The sequence below is a fragment of the Triticum urartu genome, chromosome 5A, assembly GCF_056163025.1.
Source record: "Triticum urartu cultivar PI428250 chromosome 5A, HENAU_Tu73, whole genome shotgun sequence".
NCBI classification, from domain to species: Eukaryota; Viridiplantae; Streptophyta; class Magnoliopsida; order Poales; family Poaceae; genus Triticum; species Triticum urartu.
Genome location: NC_141877.1, coordinates 120,043,959 through 120,064,771, shown reverse-complemented (window position 1 = coordinate 120,064,771; position 20,813 = coordinate 120,043,959). Strand labels below are relative to the sequence as shown.

At 47.1% G+C, this 20,813-nt stretch overlaps 1 protein-coding gene across 1 annotated transcript; it reads right to left on the bottom strand.

Moving 5' to 3' along the window:
• Positions 1–1,956: 1,956 nt before the first annotated feature.
• Positions 1,957–13,383, bottom strand: LOC125508121 (uncharacterized). Its single transcript, XM_048672718.2, has 5 exons — positions 13,225–13,383; positions 3,294–3,358; positions 2,964–3,008; positions 2,386–2,483; positions 1,957–2,289 (listed from the first exon to the last, which is right to left on the bottom strand). The coding sequence occupies exons 2-5, from the start codon at positions 3,345–3,347 to the stop codon at positions 2,217–2,219; spliced, it is 270 nt and encodes an 89-aa protein (XP_048528675.1). The 5' UTR covers positions 3,348–3,358; positions 13,225–13,383; the 3' UTR covers positions 1,957–2,216.
• Positions 13,384–20,813: the final 7,430 nt, after the last annotated feature.

The window sequence follows — 20,813 nt, the reverse complement described above, 5'->3', positions numbered from 1 at the left end:
GTCTCACTTTTCTATATTACTGCAAACTGTTCATATTATTCTTTGATTTTTGCACCAAATTGGTGAGTGATGAGCATCATTTCTGCTTGCACCTTTCTTGAGCTTAAGTTGAGCGTGTACTGTTACCAGTTGAATATGATACTTAACTGAGCCTATTCCCTTCTGAGTACTGCACATTTTGTTGTTGGTTAAAATGGTTTACAATGACAGGCTCAAGTCTTTAACAATAAATATTTCTGATCTAACAGATCAAGCTATTGAATGAGATCCAGTTGATGGATGAACATGTTTACTTGAATTGCCACGACGATGCCTCGAGTCCCATGCTTCAAATGGGTGCTGAATACCAGCTTACTTTAGAATGCAAATTTCTTCCGAAGTGTCTCGTTTGAAACGCAAATCGCGTCAAATTCAATGAACTGAAAGTTGAGAGTTGAGGCAATAGTGCAATATTTATAGCCTAGCCAATACCCTTTGCGTCGACACGCATGCGGAAAACAAGATAAGCTGAGGCATGACTGAGTTGGACAGAAAGAAGATTGCACAGGGAGATACCAGTTGTCTGACAATCTGAGCCTATTGGTAGAGCAGGCCATGCTGATTTCACCAGTAACTTGCTGGTACAGGCACCAGAACATGGTAGGAAGGTATGATCTCTGGTGTGGTAGTGCTGTTGCCAAGCCAACTACCGAGTACAGCTGCTCAACAGTGCCTTAACTGTACTTGTCCATATTTGCTATAGAGGGAAAGATACCAAGATCATATTTGCTGCAGTAGGCAGAAAGCTACTGGGCTGGCACTCCTCTTTCAACAGCAGCCATGATTCCAACTTTAGAAGACATTGCATTGCACTGGTCATGGAGCATTGACCTACTGAAACACCATAGCCACCGCCCACCAGTGAGTTCATCTGTATGCAGTCCAGGTCATAGGCTCATAGGAGCTGCTGCTGCCTTGTCATTGCGCTGGGCTAGACGACGCCCCCCAATTGTCGACAATCATGGTCGCCGTCGCCCTTTTCTCAACCGATGATTCCCGCGACAACCCGTGAGCTAGGGCTAGTGATCAGATGGACCTTACGGGTGATGAACCTGTGCCGGAAAGGAGCGGCTGGAGTTCGTCGGCATGGCGGAAGAAGAAGGCTGATGGATATCCATCCTTGAGGCCCATTGGTGATGTCTGGATGACAATCTTTTGTCAGGCATGGGTGTTTGCTTCCCCATCATTTGACCTGCAGACAGTAAGTAGTGTTTCACACCCTGCAGTGCAGGGAATTCCAGAACTGGCCCCAGATCACTGAACTCATCATCCTCATCAGTTCCTTTCCTACACCCCTCTCATCTCTTTGACGCAACGCCATCCGTTTTGTCGCGCTTTTCCGGATTCCAGAGAGCAATGTGACAAAATACAACCCATAGAGTGGTAGCTGCTTCAGCTGAAAGCTGAGATATCATATCCATGCATGTTAGGTGCAGAGGGGCAGATGCATCATCCAGGATCTACAGATGTGACCATGAATAATTGGGATGCATTCTGTTACTCCAGTAAGTCAAGCCTCTTGGTAAGAGTGATTCTCTTGCTTTTTACTGAGAAAGACCGATGGTATCAGTAGAACTTGGTAAGAGTGCACTCTTCAGGCTCACCTAAAAACAGTTTCACGAGAGAATAAACTGAAGGCAACGGCAATCTTTGGTGTTATAATCTGGCATTTCATAGCCATGAGCTCTTTAGTTGTGCAGACTGTTTAATACTGCTGACAATCCAGTGAGATCCACAACAAGCCTTGGAAACTTCAAGTGATTTAATCGTCTAAAAAAACAGAGAAAAAAGACTGCAAGGAATATTTCCGGTTTTGCAAACTTGTGACCGATTCAGCTCCATGGAAATGGAACCAGTGAACATGTTGAAACTGCCTCAATACATCACGAGAAGAAGAAAATTCAAGCAACGCAGCCGTTTAAACACAGATTGGAGCACTTAAAATTGCTGAAGATTTACACCTTAACAAAACAGCTAACGCTTGGCATGTGTGGGTCAATTACATCCAGAAGCACAGTAAAATGCAACTGATGAAAAAACACTGCTTTATTAAGTCAACAACAAAGAAAAGCATTAGATGGTCCTTGTGTCGGAGGAGAAAAATAATTCAACAGCCATAGGATCAAGTCGCTGTTCAACTCGTACAGCATATTGCCGAAAGTCTACTTTCAACTTTCTTAACCTGAGAATTTACGTCCTGTCATCTTCTCGGATTCATATATTATGTGATTGATAAGGCCCCGTGCCGCACTGCATAGCAAGATATAATTTCATGATGTATGTTCCAACGAGAATAAAAAGGTAAGTCAGCCAAAAATTGAAGGTGTCCACGGAGCAGTAACTTACTCATCCTTCATTTTCTGTATCTTCTCTGGATCAGTTTCATGCATGTTTTTCTTGAACTGTTGCCTCACCATGGAAACAAGAAGCCCTGTGTTATGTTGCTGGGTCATAAAATACAACTCAGTCAAACATGCACCTTCATAAAGTTACACAAATATGCCATAACTCAAAGGAAAATAGGACTTATTAGTTCTAATTTGTGATGGCCTTTTATTCTACTGTAGATCTGGTTCTCCATCTTGTAAATGAAAAAACACAATTTGCATATTCCAGGTGCAATGTATTTTACGAACATCAGTATAAAGGGCCTGAAAATAATAAGCCCTCTTATACATGTTATGCCGCCAAAGAACGTTGATTCTTTGGAGCAGTTTTCATTGAAAAAAAAAACAAGGTGAAGTAATTCAAAATCTATGTACAGATGCTTAAGTGACACATGAACTGATGATGGAGCGACCAGACTGTTTCTCCTGGAACACTCTCGGGTTAAAGATACTTGAGGAGAACAGAGCAAGCTGTGTGTGCTAAGAAATATTATGTACTTCAAGATAATAAGATAGTTCAAACGAAAGTATGCTTACCTGACTACCGATGAACTTAGCCCTCCTTAAGCATTCGCGGTATAACTACAGCATAACAAAAAGAGCTTATAAGTACCGATAACATTTTCTCCTCAAATGCCATCATCTATTTATTATTTTGTGTGACCAATTTTGATGATGATGAAGAACTAGGTGCACGAGAGTACTAGACATGATTTGCAAAAGCTGAAGCTAAAAGGGTAGACTTAACTGATAGAGCTACCCTGACTACAGAAATGAAATTTCAGAACTTACTACTCATTACCATCACCATGTGCAGGTCATGATGGGGGTAATTTGTCTATTAGAAAGGTGTGATAGGATCCTTACTCTAAGCGCATTGTCGGCAAGTTCTGGAGGTAAAGCTTTCTGAAGTGAAGGCATTTTCCTTTACTCTGAAATGGTCAATCAACAAAGTCGGTTACTTAAACATGTAAATCTCAAACATTTATTATTCGCCTACAGCAATTAAGGAACAACAAGCCAGACAATGTTTTCATTACAAAAAGGTTTAAGGCACACACACCAGTACAACATACTACAACAGAAAAGAGTATTGATAAAAAATACCAATATGCACAGAAAAGCTATATATCAACAACTAAAAAGAAACAAAGGGAACAAAACCATATCCAAAAATGTGATACAACCTTACAATCACACCAAGGACCATGGTCCAAGCAGTAAGAGACTGCATGAAAGTACCAGCTTCCCAAAGCAAGGACCATCCAAACAGTAAACGGGCCTGAATTGCCCCTTCATTGACCAATATAGCACAACATCTATAAAATCATTTGGGCCTTGGGCTGCTACCCAAGAGGCAAAGAGCAAAACTACAAGGCCTTGTGAACACCCATTCAAGAAGATGCCTTTCTTTTACAAGCAATTTCTACTAAACTGTGGACACTGCAAATTCACCAGTAATTATGAACTACTGATCCAGTCATTTCATGGAGAATCAAAAAGAGAGGGTGGGTTATTTGGGGCTTCTTTGGTTATCAGGGAGGAGAACCCTCTCCCACCATGGGGGAGATCTCCTCAACCAGGGGAAATCCCTGTTGTTATTTGGGCAACAAGTGGGAAGGGGGAAATTCCAGGCAGAAAGTTATCAGAAATATTGGGAAAATGATCAAAACAAAACATAATGTTTGGACAACTAATTGCAGTACACTGTTAAATTCTTCAGTATATCCAGAGGGAGAAGAAACATAAAGTCACACAAGCAAGACAGTGTCAGGAAAATAAAGGCATAATAAAAAAAGAAAGAGACCTAATTGGCGAGAACTTCTACTTGGCAAGAACTAATGCTGGGGAAAAACAGGAACTGGTATAACCTCTACTCTGTGAGAAAGCTGTGATCAAACTTCACATATTATTATGTATCCATGGTATGATGCAGACTACTCATGTTAAATCCTAAGGAACTGGGAGTACTAGGCTCAGTGGCTCCAGGGGCTAAGTTACAGGCAGACTGCAGTGCCCACACACACAAAGCAAGTGGCAATTGAATCATGTAAATGCATTAGAGTTTATATCATTGTGCTACATGTATAAATAACTCTAGGATAAAATCGGAATATATAGCAATTCGATGCACATAGATGAAGTAATTTGCTCTAGCTGTTTGAGGAAAGCAATTCAGTGCACATAGATGCAGCAATTGGCTCTAGCTGTTTCAGGAATCAGTAAAATATGACAAGGGTTTGGATGCAACCAGTTTGTGCCATGATTAGCAATGGTTTTCTCAGAAGTTGACCCCCAAGATGCAGAGCTGCAGATCAATTGCCATCAAGAAAGAGGGTTTGGAAACTGAACCTACACATGTAAAACAGATCTGTGGACAACTCTGTTGAACTAGAATGCGGAGCCATCAAAGCTTGCTAAATGGGCTGGCTGTTTGAGGAAAGCAATTCAGTGCACATAGATGCAGCAACTTGCTCTGACTGTTTCAGGAATCAGTAATATACGACAAGCAATGTTTTTATGGCGTAACGCATTTTATGGCGACCGACCCCCTTCATAACATTATAACGCTTACAACCTAACTTTGGGTTTGTCTAGGTCTCAGTCGACTTAGACTTTGCTTGCGAAGTCTAAGTCGACTTAGACTTTGCGAAATCTAAGTCGACTGACGTCATCTCTAAACCAGTCGCACGTTAATTTCTGTTCGCTTGGCTGGAGTTCGCATTCCCTGTTGGCCTGCGTTGGCCTGTGTTGGGCTGTATTGTTTTTTTCCTTTTTTATTTATGCTTTTTACTGGATCGCTAGAACATTGTCCCATTAGGTGTATTGCTATACAGCACAATGTAGTTCGTATTTTTTTACACTAGCGTTGCTAATGCTCTGTTCCTTCTTTTCTTTTCATCTAGTTATTTTTTCCTTTAACTCCGCCTATGTTGTCTCAACATAGCCGGTCCCAAGCCCGGGTAAAGGAGGAGGGTTGTGATAGGCTTGGCGAGCCAACGTAAAAACTCAGCCACTCTTATGAAGATGAAACCCAAAAGATTTTCGTTGGGGCGTAACCCTCTCAGCGACGCGCTACATCGGAACCCGGGTGTGGTGGAAAATGGGCAAGGGCCGGGCCGTCACCCCCAAGGTGGCGCGCTGTATCTTGATCCGGATACGGTGGCAAGTGAGCGAGGATCGGGTCGTCGCATCCTTAGTGGCGCGCTACATCGGCGCCCGGATGTAGTGGAAAATGGGCAAGTGTCTTCGCATTTGACTCGACGAGTGCGAAGAGTAAGGAAGCTAGCCGAGCCTAGGAGGATTCGCTTAGGTAGCTGGAACGTAGGGTCTCTGACAGGGAAGCTTCGGGAGCTAGTTGATGCAGCGGTGAGGAGAGGTGTTGATATCCTTTGCGTCCAAGAAACCAAATGGAGAGGACAGAAGGCGAAGGAGGTGGAGAATACCGGCTTCAAGCTGTGGTACACAGGGACGGCTGCAAACAGAAATGGTGTAGGCATCTTGATCAACAAGAGCCTCAAGTATGGAGTGGTAGACGTCAAGAGACGTGGGGACCGGATTATCCTGGTCAAGCTGGTAGTTGAGGACTTGGTTCTCAATGTTATCAGCACGTATGCCCCGCAAGTAGGCCACAATGAGAACACCAAGAGGGAGTTCTGGGAAGGCCTGGAAGACATGGTTAGGAGTGTACCGATTGGTGAGAAGCTCTTCATAGGAGGAGACCTCAATGGCCACGTGGGTACATCTAACACAGGTTTTGAAGGGGCGCACGGGGGCTTTGGCTATGGCATCAGGAATCAAGAAGGAGAAGATGCCTTAAGCTTTGCTCTAGCCTACAACATGATTGTAGCTAACACCCTCTTTAGAAAGAGAGAATCACATCTGGTGACTTTTAGTAGTGGCCAACACTCTAGCCAGATTGATTTCATCCTCTCGAGAAGAGAAGATAGGCGTGCGTGCCTAGACTGTAAGGTGATACCTGGAGAGAGTGTTGTACCCCAGCATAAGCTGGTGGTTGCTGACTTCCGCTTTCGGATTCGTGTCCAGCGGGATAAGCGTGCCAAAGTCGCTAGAACGAAGTGGTGGAAACTCAAGGGGGAGGTAGCTCTAGCGTTCAAGGAGAGGGTCACTAAGGAGGGCCCTTGGGAGGAAGGAGGAGATGCGAACAATGTGTGGACGAAGATGGCGACTTGCATTCGTAAGGTGGCCTCGGAGGAGCTTGGAGTGTCCAGAGGAAGGAGAAGCGAAGATAAGGATACCTGGTGGTGGAATGATGATGTCCAGAAGGCGATTAAAGAGAAGAAAGATTGCTTCAAACGCCTATACCTGGATAGGAGTGCAGACAACATAGAGAAGTACAAGATGGCGAAGAAGGCCGCAAAGCGAGCTGTTGGTGAAGCAAGGGGTCGGGCATATGAGGACCTCTACCAACGGTTAGGCACGAAGGAAGGTGAAAGGGACATCTATAAGATGGCCAAGATCCAGAGAGGAAGACGAGGGATATTGGCCAAGTCAAATGCATCAAGGACGGAGCAGGCCAACTCTTGGTGAAGGACGAGGAGATTAAGCATAGATGGCGGGAGTACTTCGACAAGCTGTCCAATGGGGAGAATGAGAGTTCTACCATTGAACTGGACGACTCCTTTGATGAGACCAGCATGCGTTTTGTGCGGCGAATCCAGGAGTCTGAGGTCAAGGAGGCTTTAAAAAGGATGAAAGGAGGCAAGGCGATGGGCCCTGATTGTATCCCCATTGAGGTGTGGAAAGGTCTCGGGGACATAGCGATAGTATGGCTAACCAAGCTTTTCAACCTCATTTTTTGGGCAAACAAGATGCCAGAAGAATGGAGACGGAGTATATTAGTACCAATCTTCAAGAACAAGGGGGATGTTCAGAGTTGTACTAATTACCGTGGAATTAAGCTGATGAGCCATACAATGAAGCTATGGGAGAGAGTCATTGAGCACCGCTTAAGAAGAATGACAAGCGTGACCAAAAATCAGTTTGGTTTCATGCCTGGGAGGTCGACCATGGAAGCCATTTTCTTGGCACGACAACTTATGGAGAGATATAGGGAGCAAAAGAAGGACTTGCATATGGTGTTCATTGACTTGGAGAAGGCCTATGATAAGATACCGCGGAATGTCATGTGGTGGGCCTTGGAGAAACACAAAGTCCCAGCAAAGTACATTACCCTCATCAAGGACATGTACGATAATGTTGTGACAAGTGTTCGAACAAGTGATGTCGACACTGATGACTTCCCGATTAAGATAGGACTGCATCAGGGGTCAGCTTTGAGCCCTTATCTTTTTGCATTGGTGATGGATGAGGTCACAAGGGATATACAAGGAGATATCCCATGGTGTATGCTCTTTGCGGATGATGTGGTGCTAGTTGACGATAGTCGGACGGGGGTAAATAGGAAGTTAGAGTTATGCAGACAAACCTTGGAATCGAAAGGGTTTAGGCTTAGTAGAACTAAAACCGAGTACATGATGTGCGGTTTCAGTACTACTAGGTGTGAGGAGGAGGTTAGCCTTGATGGCCAGGTGGTACCTCAGAAGGACACCTTTCGGTATTTGGGGTCAATGCTGCAGGAGGATGGGGGTATTGATGAAGATGTGAACCATCAAATCAAAGCCGGATGGATGAAGTGGCGCCAAGCTTCTGGCATTCTCTGTGACAAGAGAGTGCCACAAAAGCTAAAAGGCAAGTTCTACAGGACGGCGGTTCGACCCGCAATGTTGTATGGCGCTGAGTGTTGGCCGACTAAAAGGCGACATGTTCAACAGTTAGGTGTGGCGGAGATGCGTATGTTGAGATGGATGTGTGGCCACACGAGGAAGGATCGAGTCCGGAATGATGATATACGAGATAGAGTTGGGGTAGCACCAATTGAAGAGAAGCTTGTCCAACATCGTCTGAGATGGTTTGGGCATATTCAGCGCAGGCCTCCAGAAGCTCCGGTGCATAGTGGACGGCTAAAGCATGCGGAGAATGTCAAGAGAGGGCGGGGTAGACCGAATTTGACATGGGAGGAGTCTGTTAAGAAAGACCTGAAGGATTGGAGTATCACCAAAGAGCTAGCTATGGACAGGGGTGCGTGGAAGCTTGCTATCCATGTGTCAGAGCCATGAGTTGGTTGCGAGATCTTATGGGTTTCACCTCTAGCCTACCCCAACTTGTTTGGGACTAAAGGCTTTGTTGTTGTTGTTGTTGTTAGTTATTTTTTTCCTTTATTTATCATTTTTAAAAATATTATTTTTGTTTTTAAATGATAAAGAAATCTTTAATGTAACAAAGAAAATAAATAGCAAAACAAACAAAATGAAAATAAGAAGACAGTTTAGTTGCCTGTGATCGACAGATAAGCAACTATATGCGTCCGACTAATGTGCACATGTCTATCATTTTTGTTCTCTTTTTTTGCGTGGTGTCTAGATTTCCGTTCTATGTCCTGGGTTTTCTAATTTTTCCTGTTGTTTGTTCAATGTTTTTATTATATCTCATTTTTAGTTGCATGTTCACCGAAAAAAGGAAGCACATTTTTGCATTCGTCGTTATACTTCAGAAAAAGTGTTTGTACATTTCAAAAATGTCCATCGTGTATTGATAAAATAGTTGTGTAATTATAAAAATATTGAAAAAGATTTAAAAATATTCACCATATATTTTTAAAATATAAAAATGTATTTTTAAAATATTCAATGTGTATTTGAAAAGATAATGAAGGTGTAGGGAGCAGCTAGTTGCTGGTACTTGTATCCCTTGTTGTGGGTCATGTTACACCATGTAGTTAGAGTTGAGATATGGCGTGCAATAGTTTTTTCATAAAAATTTGGCAAAACGCCACTAAGTTGCAGTCGTGTTGAAAGAATGCACTTGCAGCTAGGATCCACACTTGAAGTTGCATTCCTAGTGTCTGACATGCAATTGGCCCGCCCCCTCTCCCGATGCCCCCTCCGACAAAACAAAGTTCCATTTGCAACCAATGTTGGGGGACATGCAGTTGTGGTCCGGTGCGACCCTTGCAGTTGCGGGGCTGTTGTCGGGCTTGCAACTGGCCCGCCCCCTCGACAGAACAAAAAAGTCCAGTTGCAATCGGGTTACAAGACATGTAGTTGCACTCAAGTGCGACAGCTGCAGTTGCATGCCTAGTGTCAGACATGCAACTGGCCCGCCCCCTCTCCCGCCGCCCCTCCGACAAAACAAAGGTCTAGTTGCAACCATGTTGGGGAACATGTAGTTGCGGTCGGTTGCGGCGCTTGTAGTTGCGGGGCTGTTGTCGGGCTTGCAACTGGCCCGCCCCCTCCGACAGAATAAAAAAGTCCAGTTGTGGTCGGGTTACAAGACATGTAGTTGCGGTCGGTTGCGGCGCTTGTAGTTGCGGGGCTGTTGTCGGGCTTGCAACTGGCCCGCCCCCTCCGACAGAATAAAAAAGTCCAGTTGTGGTCGGGTTACAAGACATGTAGTTGCGGTCAGGTGCGACACTTGCAGTTGCATTCCTAGTGTCGGACATGCAACTGGCCCGCCCCCTCTCTCGCCGCCGCCTTCGAGAAAACAAAGGTCCAATTGCAACCATGTTGGGGGACATGCAGTTGCGGGCGGGTGTGGCTCTTGCAGTTGCGGGGATGTTGTCGGGTTTGCAACTGGCCCGCCCCCTCTACCGGCGCCCCTTTCGACAAAACAAAAAAGCTCAGTGGCGGTAGGGCTAGAAGACATGTAGTTGCGGTCAGTGCGACACTTACAGTTGCATGCCTAGTGTCGGACATGCAACTGCCCCCCTCTCCCGCCGCCCCCTCCGACAAAATAAAGGCCCAGTTGCAACCATGTTGGGGACATTGCAGTTGTGGTCGGGTGTGGCACTTGCAATTGCGGGGCTGTTGTCGGGCTTGCAACTGGCCCGCCCCCTCTAGCGACGCCCCCTTCGACAGAACAAAAAAGTCCAGTTGTGGCCGGGTTACAAGACATGCAGTCGCGGTCGGGTGCGACACTTGCTGTTGCATTCCTAGTGTCGGACATGCAACTGGCCCGCCCCCTTCGACCAAACAAAGGTCCAGTTGCAATCATGTTGGGGGACCTGCAATTGCAGTCAAGCGCGACACTTGCAGTTGCATGCCTAGTCTCAGATATGCAACTGCCCCCTCTCCCGTCGCTCATCTAAAACAAATGTTAGTTGCATTCATTTGATTAGACATGCAATTGCACTCGAATTGCAGTTGCATGCCTAGTGTTAGACATGCAACTGCGTGTCTCTCTAGCCGTCCTCCGATAAAACAAAGTTAGTTGCAGTCGAGGGCGACACTTGCAGTTGCATGCCTAGTATCAGACAGACAACTTCACCATTTCTCACCGCCCACCACCGAAGAACACCAGGTGACCCTTCCTCAGATTGTTGTCTGCAACAAAGCTTCTCCACCATCTTCCATATATTGCACTTTGTTGAGGACCCTCACTTTGCACTATACGATCTTGAACTGGCCTCAAAATGTGAGATTCTCTCCCTTTACCGTTGTTGGAACGACCATTTTTGTTACATTTTACAACCTATTTTGTTGAAGACACACAAAAAAGTAAAAACTATATCATGACAAATAACTTAAAAATAAAATAAAAAGATAAAAAATAAAAAATAGATTTGCTGAGTTAGCGCTGCATTTTTAAACTCCCATACGTAGATGCCAAAACCGTTACACTTACTCTTATGGTTGCAACGGTTCAAGCATACTTCATACGCCATCTCTTGAGCGCATAAAATAACAAAAAATAGGGATATTGACAGACATGCAACTACCCCATCCCGACAAGACATTAGATAGTTGCATGCCTAGTGGTAGACATGCAATTGCGTACCAACTACCCCCTCCCCTGATGAAACACCATATAGTTACAGTCGGGTTGAAGACGTATAGTTGTAATCGAGGCGGCTTGTCGTTGCATGTTTAGTGATAGACATGAAACTATGCCCCTCACCCCTGACAAAACACCACCGAGTTGCAGTCGCATTGAAGACATGCAACTACAGTAGGGTGCAATTGAGCAACCACAAATTTCAAAATAAAACTATTTTGAATAAAAAACATTTAAAACAAAATTACAAAAATGTTTAATTTTTTAATAAAACAAAAAATAAAATGAAAATGCAGTTGAGACAAATAATCAACGCGACAAGGAACACGGGCAAAAAATATTAAACAAATAATCAATGCAGTCACATATGGATGGATATACATGTAGCTGATAGTATGATTTTAAAAATGAAAAAAATAAATGTGAACAATTAAGAATTAATAAAATAAAAAATGAAAATGAAAAAACACACAAACATACTTCAAAGAAAGAATTATGAGAGAAAAGAGAACAAGAAAAGAATGAGAAGAATGGAAATAAGTAATAATTTTAGAAGAAGCAACAAAAATAAAATTCAAAAGGAAAACTATCCTTGAAATCCAAAATGAATTGGCTCAAGCCATTTTGAAAAAAAATAAACAATATTGCGACCGGAAAAAGGAAATGCAACATAAATTTGCACCAATCTTGACACATAGATTAAATGGTTTATCATATAACCAAATCTTATATGAGCAAACCTTGACATACATCATGGAGGAAAATAAAAAAACATGGAGAGAAATTAAGAGTGTGCATTGATCATGACATGCTAAAAGATATAGGGAAAGACACTGAGCGTGGAGGACACACATGCTAGTCTAGTAGAAAAAATGAGAAAAAACAAGACAACACGCTTCCTCTTTGCACTTTGCACGGTCTATTTCTAACAACAGCCCAACAAATAAACAAAAAGAAACAGGCTAGACGCATCATCCTAACAGGCCAATTTAAACCTGACAAGCAGCTAGCATAAAAGATATTCAATGGAGGCACCGACTGAGACTTGGATAGAAATCAGTCGACTGATTTGTAGTCCCTCCGCCTAACTTTATATTTATAACGCCACCTTAAAAACATTGCTATCATACAAAGTTAGGTCATTGACAAGGGTTTGGATGCAACCAGTTTGTGTCATGATTAGTGATGGTTTTTCTGAGAAGTTGTCCCCCAAGATGCAAAGCTGCAGATCAATTGCCATCAAGAGGATTTGGCAACTGAACCTACAACAGCTACAACAGATCTGTGGACAACTCGGTTGCCTTCTGAACATAATTTGTTGAACCCGACTCCGGAACCATCAAAGCTTGCTAAATGGGATGTAATGATGTATGGTGGCCTACCTACCCTGCCAAGGTTTAGCAAAGATACATCTATGCACGAAGTTCATCCAGACGGAAATGGAGAAGGGGGTGCAGTGGTGGCACGGCCTCACTCGTGGCTGCTTAACAGGGTGATGGTCAACTAAACATGGGCATTGCTGAGGAAGAAATGCAGTCAGTGGGGACAAGATGCTCCCATCCCCGGCAGCGGGGAGGGCATCAAGAAACCAGCCAAGCAGGAGGAGACTCGGCTAGCCTTCGCAGGTCTGGGGGCAGCAAGCTCGTTGGTGAGAGATGGCCGTGAGCGCGTCGGCGTAGAGAGTAGGCAGAGGAGGAGAAGGGAGACGCGGCTGTCGCCGTCGCCGTCGCTGGGGGGAGGTGTAGTTGCTCGGAGCTCGGTCGCCGGATCAAACCTGGCGAGATCAGTCGGATCAACCTCTAGGTTTCCAACCATTCCGGTAGGATCACGCCACAACGATCCAGTAGATGGAGGGGGGAAGAGGAGAGAGGAACTCGAGGTGGAGAGTACCCGCGGGACTCAGGGAGAGGGTTCGGTGACACAATGCTTAAGGGCGCCAGTGTACCTGGAGTTCTCGTAGCGGCCGACGGCGGGGAGGCTGCGGCGGCGGCGGCGGCGGCGACCTCTGGAGCGGTGTGGGAGCGACTGCTACGTCGATGCAAAGGATATCTCCGGCTGGTACTTTGCCCATGGGCCTGTTCGCTATTGGGTTGGGCTTATTCTGTGGCTTAGTTTCTTTTTGAGGGATTAATAATTCCGTGGCTTAGTGACCATCCCATAAAGCCCATGTAATAATGCCAGGACTGCGGACGTTTGGTTCCTGGGTGCATATACACCCAGGAATTACCACTCAAAAAAAAGGAATTGAAAAAATAATAATTACTGTATAAGAAAAGTCAAAAAGTTTAGAAGTACTTTTGAAATAAACTTGGCTTTCTTTTACACCATATGCAATTTTTCGTAAACCAAAACCCAGCTGACTTCTGGGCAAAAAACAGAAACTATTGCTATATACAAGACACTATTCACACTATTTTAACCGAATTTTTGTTTTTTTCGCCATGAAGTCAAAGTTGGGTTTTAGTTGACGGAAAACTACATACTAGTGCAAAAGAAAGGTAAGTTTGTTCTAAAAAAACTTCTGGCCTTTTTTTAATTTCTTTATCATTATTTAAAAAAATCAATTCATGGGTGTATATACACCCAGGAACCAAGGGGTATTTCCCTTTTCAGCCTCAGATCCATCTCAATAGACCAAAAACCATATAGTTTACACCATTGCCTTAAAAAAATATAACTTACACCAAATAAACGTGTCAAAACCAGATTAGTCAAACCCCTGAGTGGTTTCATATCCTATAGATAGACGGTTTTGGTTTTGGCTAACTTGTCAAATATCGATTGGCTGATGTGGCAAGTGCATAACCGCACCGAATTCTCATTTTCTTATCCCATTCCCAAGAAACCTAGCGCCCAAAATTCTCGATTCAAAAGAACCTAGCGCCCAAAATTCTCTAGGATCTCATCATGGAGGAATCCTAGGATACTAATTCCTTTCCCGGGATTGATGGCGCACCACCAGTCGGCCATTGTGTCGAGGGACTTTTCATCAATCCTAACAGTGACAAGGGGGAGTATGTGGAATTTGTAATCGAGGGGATGTCACATCAGGAGACCGGTCACAGAGACACACAATTTTATCTAGGTTCATACCCCCGATGAGGGTAAAACCCCTACTTCTTGCCTTGCTCTTTTCTTGTATATATGGAGAATACAAGAGATTAGAATGTCGGGAGAGGAACTCGGTGAGTCAGGGAGACTCGATGAGTTGTGATGGTGGAGATTCGAGCGTTAAGCGTCGAAATCCTTCTATGTGGTATCGCCTGGACTATGGCGTGGGATAAAAAGTCTCTCACTCTATGATGCCACTAGGGCCCTGTGACGCCCGGATAATTAAGCTGCAGTGATTCCCCGCTAATGATGCCACGTCACCACGGTTACTGTAATAAACTCTCGATAGATCAGAACCGAAACAAATTCAAAATTTAAATAAAAGAAAACAATAAAAGTTTTCAAAAAAAAATTAAAACAAAAATGTTCGGTAGTTGCCAAATATTACAAAGATAATTATGGTGTAAGGTTCACAATTTTATAAAATGCCTAAGTGTTTATAAATAAATAAAAACAGAAAAGAAAATAAATAAAAGGAAAACAGAAAACAATACAAAAAAAAAGGAAGAGAACCCCCCCCTGGCCAAACTGGGCCAAGCCCACCTGGCCCAGCCGGCCAGCCCCTGGCCCGGCCCACCCCCTCACTCCCATAACCCCCCCCCCCCCGGTCGGCGGAAACCCTAGCCGACCCCCATTCCCCCCCGATCCCCTTCTCCTCCCTCCCCCGCCGATCTGGATCGGGATCCGCCCGATCCCGTCGCCCCCGACGCCGGCGCCCCACCCCACCGGCGCTCGTCCTCCTCCCCTCCTCCCCGACCGGCCGCGCAGGACGCCCGAACCCCCCCCCCTCGTCGCCTCGGGACCGTCCCCGACTCCCACCTCGCCGGATCCGCATCGCCGGACGGCCGCCGCCTCGACCTCCTCCCCGCCGGACGCCCCCGACCGCCCCGAGCCCGCTTCCGAGACCCCACGCGTCCCCCCCCCCCCGTGAGCTCTTCCCTCCCCTGCTTCGCTCTGTAGCCGTAGGGGTCGACCCCCGCGCTCGGTCGCCATGGCCGGAGCTCGCTCCGGCGCCGCGCTCGTCGCGCTCCGGCTCGCGCCGGCTCGCCGCGCCCCACGTACCCCCCTCCCCTCGCGCCTCCTCCGCTCGGTCGAGGCCCCCCCTCCTCTTCCCCCTCGTTCCCCTCCGTACCCGAGCGCCCCCGTCGCGGATCTCGTCGCCGGCGCCCTTCCAGTGACCAAATGGTCACGGGGCCGAGCCCCTTGTGCTCAGCGCGTCGCGCAGCCCCCTGGCCTTCCCGTTAGCCCCGTAGCGCGATCCCAACGCGGTCCCGAATCCCACCGCCGCCTCCGCCGCTCGCCGGCGTCGTTTCCGGCCAAGTCCGGCCGTGCCTCTGCCACCGTTGGACGCGGCATCCCCTCCACGTTCGAACGCACCCGCCCGCGGCCATTTTTGCCGCCGGACGGCGAATCCCGGCGAGGTCCGGCGCCCCTCCGCCGCGGGAACGCTCCCCGGAGCTCCCCAACGCCGGCCGCCGACGTGGCCGACCTGGGGCCACCCCTGGGTCACTGACCCGTGGGCCCTAGGGGCCCGGCCGGCCTGTTGACCCGGTCAGCCTTGCTGACTGGACCGGCCATGCCACTGACCGCAGGCCCCCCCCAGAATGTTAAAAATAAAAATAAATGATAATTAAAATATTAATTAATTAATTAATTAAATACTTAATTTAATTAATCCTGATTAATTAACCTAATGGCTAATTAACCTAATTAACTATTATTAATTAACTAACAGAGTATGACGAACGGGACCCACCTGTCAGGTTGACCAAGTCAACCCTGTTGACTGCTGACGTCAGCATGACATCATGCTGACGTCATAAATTCATTTTTCGAATTAAATAATTAATTAATTAAATTCCAGAAATTAATAAAATCTTTAGAAAATCATATCTTTTAATCCGTAACTCGGATTAAAATATTCTCAACATGAAAGTTGCTCAGAACGACGAGACGAATTCGGATACGCAGTCCGTTCGTCCGCCACGCATCCCTAACCTATCAAACTCGCAACTTTCCCCCTCCGGTTCACCGGTCCGAAAACGCGAAACACCGGGGATACTTTCCCGGATGTTATCCCCCTTCACCGGTATCACCTACTACCGCGTTAGGGCACCTCTAACGCTGTAACTTGTCATGTCATGCATCACTATGCATATGCTTGCATTATATTTATTGTTTCTTCCCCCTCTTCTCTCTCTAGACACCGAGACCGACGCCGCTGCTACCCCGTACGACTACGGTGTTGACGACCCCTCTCTCCTGCCAGAGCAACCAGGCAAGCCCCCCCTTTAATCACCAGATATCGCCTACTCTTCTCTATACTGCTTGCATTAGAGTAGTGTAGCATGTTACTGCTTCCCGTTAATCCCATACTGATGCATAGCCTGTCCTTGCTACTACTGTTGTTACCTTTACCTGCAATCCTAATGCTTAGTATAGGATGCTAGTTTATCATCAGTGGCCCTACATCCTTGTCCGTCTGCCATGCTATTCTATCGGGTCATGATCACTCGGGAGTTGATCACGGGTATATACTATTTACTTTATACATGATACATGTGGTGACTAAAGACGGGTCGGCTTGAGGAGCACCCGCGAGTGGATCTTTGAGGCGGAGCGACAGGGCAGGTTCCGACCACCTAGGAGAGAGGTGGGCCTGGCCCTGGTCGGCGTTCGCGGATACTTAACACGCTTAACGAGATCTGGGTATTTGATCTGAGTTTGGCCATTTGGTCTATACGCACTAACCATCTACGCGGGAGTAGTTATGGGTATCCCGGCGTCGTGGTATCAGCCGAAGCCTTCTTGACGTCAGCGACGGAGCGGCGCGCGCTGGATTGGACTGGAACGCCACTAGGCTAGGTCTGCTTCCGGCCGCCCACGCAACGTGCAGGTGTGCTAAGGGCGATGGGCCCAGACCCCTGTGCGCTTAGGTTTAGACCGGCGTGCTGACCTCTCTGTTGTGCCTAGGTAGGGCTGCGACGTGTTGATCTTCCGAGGCCGGGCATGACCTAGGAAAGTGTGTCCGGCCAAATGGGATCGAGCGTGTTGGGGTATGTGGTGCACCCCTGCAGGGAAGTTAATCTATTCGAATAGCCGTGATCTTCGGTAACAGGACGACTTGGAGTTGTACCTTGACCTTATGACAACTAGAACCGGATACTTAATAAAACACACCCTTCCAAGTGCCAGATACAACCGGTGGTCGCTCTCTCACAGGGCGACGAGGGGAGGATCATCGGTTAGGGTTATGCTATGCGATGCTACTTGGAGGACTTCAGTCTACTCCCTTCTACATGCTGCAAGACGGAGGCTGCCAGAAGCGTAGTCTTCGATAGGACTAGCTATCCCCCTCTTATTCCGGCATTCTGCAGTCCAGTCCACATATGATACCCTTACTCCATTTGATACCCATGCATATGTAGTGTAGCTTCTTGCTTGCGAGTACTTTGGATGAGTACTCACGGTTGCTTTCTCCTTCTTTTCCCTCTATCCCTTCTACCTGGTTGTCGCAACCAGATGTTGGAGCCCAGGAGCCAGACGCCACCGTCGACGACGACCCCTACACCGGAGGTGCCTACTACTACGTGATGCCCGCTGACGACGACCAGGAGTAGTTAGGAGGATCCCAGGCAGGAGGCCTGCGCCTCTTTCGATCTGTATCCCAATTTGTGCTAGCCTTCTTAAGGCAAATTTGTTTAACTTATGTCTGTACTCAGATATTGTTGCTTCCGCTGACTCGTCTATGATCGAGCTCATGTATTCGAGCCCTCGAGGCCCTTGGCTTGTAATATGATGCTTGTATGACTTATTTTATTTGTAGAGTCGTGTTGTGATATCTTCCCATGAGTCCCTGATCTTGATCGTACATGTTTGCGTGTATGATTAGTGTACGATTGAATCGGGGGCGTCACAAGTTGGTATCAGAGCCGACTGCCTGTAGGAACTCCCCTTCCACACTCCTTGGCCGAAGTCGAGTCTAGACAGTGTAAAAACTTTTACTAACTTGGCTGTGTGCCTTACGGGCCCACGTCGCCATCGGGTGGTACTAGGATCTTTTACTCCTCGACCTTTACTCTGGGACTCTGAACTCTCTTCTACTCGGGTTAAACGAATTTACTAACTCTGACACTAGGATCCCGTTACGACATTCACCCCAAAGTTGGATAAGCCCTAGTTATTCTTTAGGAATGTATTTGAACATTATCCACATTGTCATTTGACTCCAGTGAAAACATCTGTGTTTTCAGATGGAACCCACGAGGCAGGTCGTGCGCCACACGACGGCCATTGGTGCCTCAGGATCACCTGCTGTGTTGGCTGAGATGATGACCTATCTGGGTTATCGCTGGCACCCTGAGTACACCGTCTATGAGGAGTACCAGGACTTCAACCAGGAGCAGTACCGTGCCATCGTCCACCTCTACTCTCGAGAGTATGACTCCACTACCGTGCTGCACACTGCTCATGGTGTTGGAGTGACTATCGATATGGCGGTCCACGATGCTGCTTATGCTGCTCTGACACGTCTTCGTGGAGAGTATCAGGAGTTGGACACCTCCCCCTTCAGGCACGTTGCTATCGCATCCGATGTTGGTGCGGAGGGTTACTACACTGCTGCCTACTCCACTGTCACCCGAGAGCCATTCTACCATCAGAACCTGGTTCTGCATGCTGATGGGCTGGATAGAGCTAACCGAGCTCTTCGCCACGAGTTGTACACCACTCGTCAGCACCTCTACCGTGCTCTGACACTGTTGCACCCCTCTGTCCGATCTGGTGATTTATCGCGCTCTGCGATCTACCCTGCCCGGACCGTGATGCCCCAGGGCGTCGGCTGGCCAGATGTGGGAGGCTACTCTCCTGCACTTGGTCCTCTCCTGCCACCTGCGCAACGGGTTCCGCACCAGAGTATCCGTGGACCCTAGGCTACTCGCGTGGAGGTCTTCCCTTCGCGTCACTACCAGCTGTCGGGCTACACCTACCTCCGCAGTACCGCATGGGACTGACGTAGACTTGCTTATTAGTGTTAGATGCATTCGCCGCGAGCCTGTGTGCCGCCTATGATGTCTTAGTCTATGTACTGAACACTGTGTAACGAACTCTATGCATGATCTCTTTTGTAAGATATGCCGACTACTATGTGGTATCTATCGTGCTGCTTTTGTTGTGCATGTTTCATCATGAATGATTCTTGTTTTTACAATTCCTCAATGCTGAACTACCCCTGTTAAATATTAGCAGGATGGTTAGACCAGGTGGTCGTGGTCGTGGTGGCAACGCCCCACCACCGCCTGAGTACATGGCTGGTATGATCCAACAGCTTGAGATGAATCGCCAGTTCATGGAGAATATGATGGCTCAGTTTCCTCGCCCCAATATGAACCAGCAGCCAACCCCAGTGACTCTGCAGGATTTCATGCGCCTGAACCCAACTGTGTAGCGCAGCTCAACTCAGCCTCTGGATGCTGATGACTGGCTCCGTGACATCACCTATGAGATGGAGTCTGCTGATGTAGCCCCTGCCAGCTATGTCACCTTTGCTTCCTTCTTCCTGAAAGGACCCGCAGCTCAATGGTGGGACAGCCACAGGCGTACACTGCCAGCTGGAACAATCATCACCTGGCCAGACTTCCAAGCTGCCTTCCGTGCTCGCTTCATTCCTCAGGGAGTCATGGACCGGAAGAAGCGTGAGTTCCGCAACCTCACCCAAGGCAACAAAACTGTGGAAGCTTATCAGCGGGAGTTTCTTGACTTGTCCCGCTATGCTGAAGAGGACATTGCAACTGATGCACGCAGACAGGAGAAGTTCCGGGATGGCCTTCAAGCTGACATCAAACTCGCACTTCTAGTGCATGATTTTGCTGATTTCGCCACTCTGGTGAACAAAGCCATCAATGTCGAAACTGGTCTGCAGGAATACCAGAGCTCTCACAGGCGCAACCGTGACACGGGCTCATCTTCGGGCCCGTCCTCGCAGAAGCGCAAGATATGGATTCCCAATAGCTTGTACCAACCGGATGCACCTACCCCAAGGCAGACCTATGCTGCACCTCGTCTGCCTACTCCTCCGACTAGGCGGCCAAGACTCCCAGCTCCACCACCACAAGCTCCTGTTCCCACTCCCAATAATGGATTGTGCTTCAGGTGTGGACAACCAGGGCATCGTGCTAGGGAATGCAACCAGAACCCGAATCAACTGGCCCTTCCAGCAACTGGCCGTGGAAGCAACCAGCCCCGCAGCAACAATGCCAAGTCTTATGGTCGTGTTCATGCCAACCACGTTGATCTGAGCGAAGCTCAAGACCAGCCTGCTACTGTGATGGGTACCCTCCTCGTAAATTCAGTACCAGCATCCGTTTTATTTGATACAGGTGCATCGCATTCATTCATGTCAGAAGGTTTTGCATGCTTGCACGA

Coding starts and splice junctions, on each gene's coding strand:
- LOC125508121 (XM_048672718.2), bottom strand. CDS start 3,347: ATGCCTTCACTTCAGAAAGCTTTACCTCCAGAACTTGCCGACAATGCG. Junction 2,484..2,963: donor CTAAGTTCATCGGTAGTCAG/GTAAGCATACTT, acceptor TTTATGACCCAG/CAACATAACACAGGGCTTCT. Junction 2,290..2,385: donor ATACAGAAAATGAAGGATGA/GTAAGTTACTGC, acceptor CTTGCTATGCAG/TGCGGCACGGGGCCTTATCA.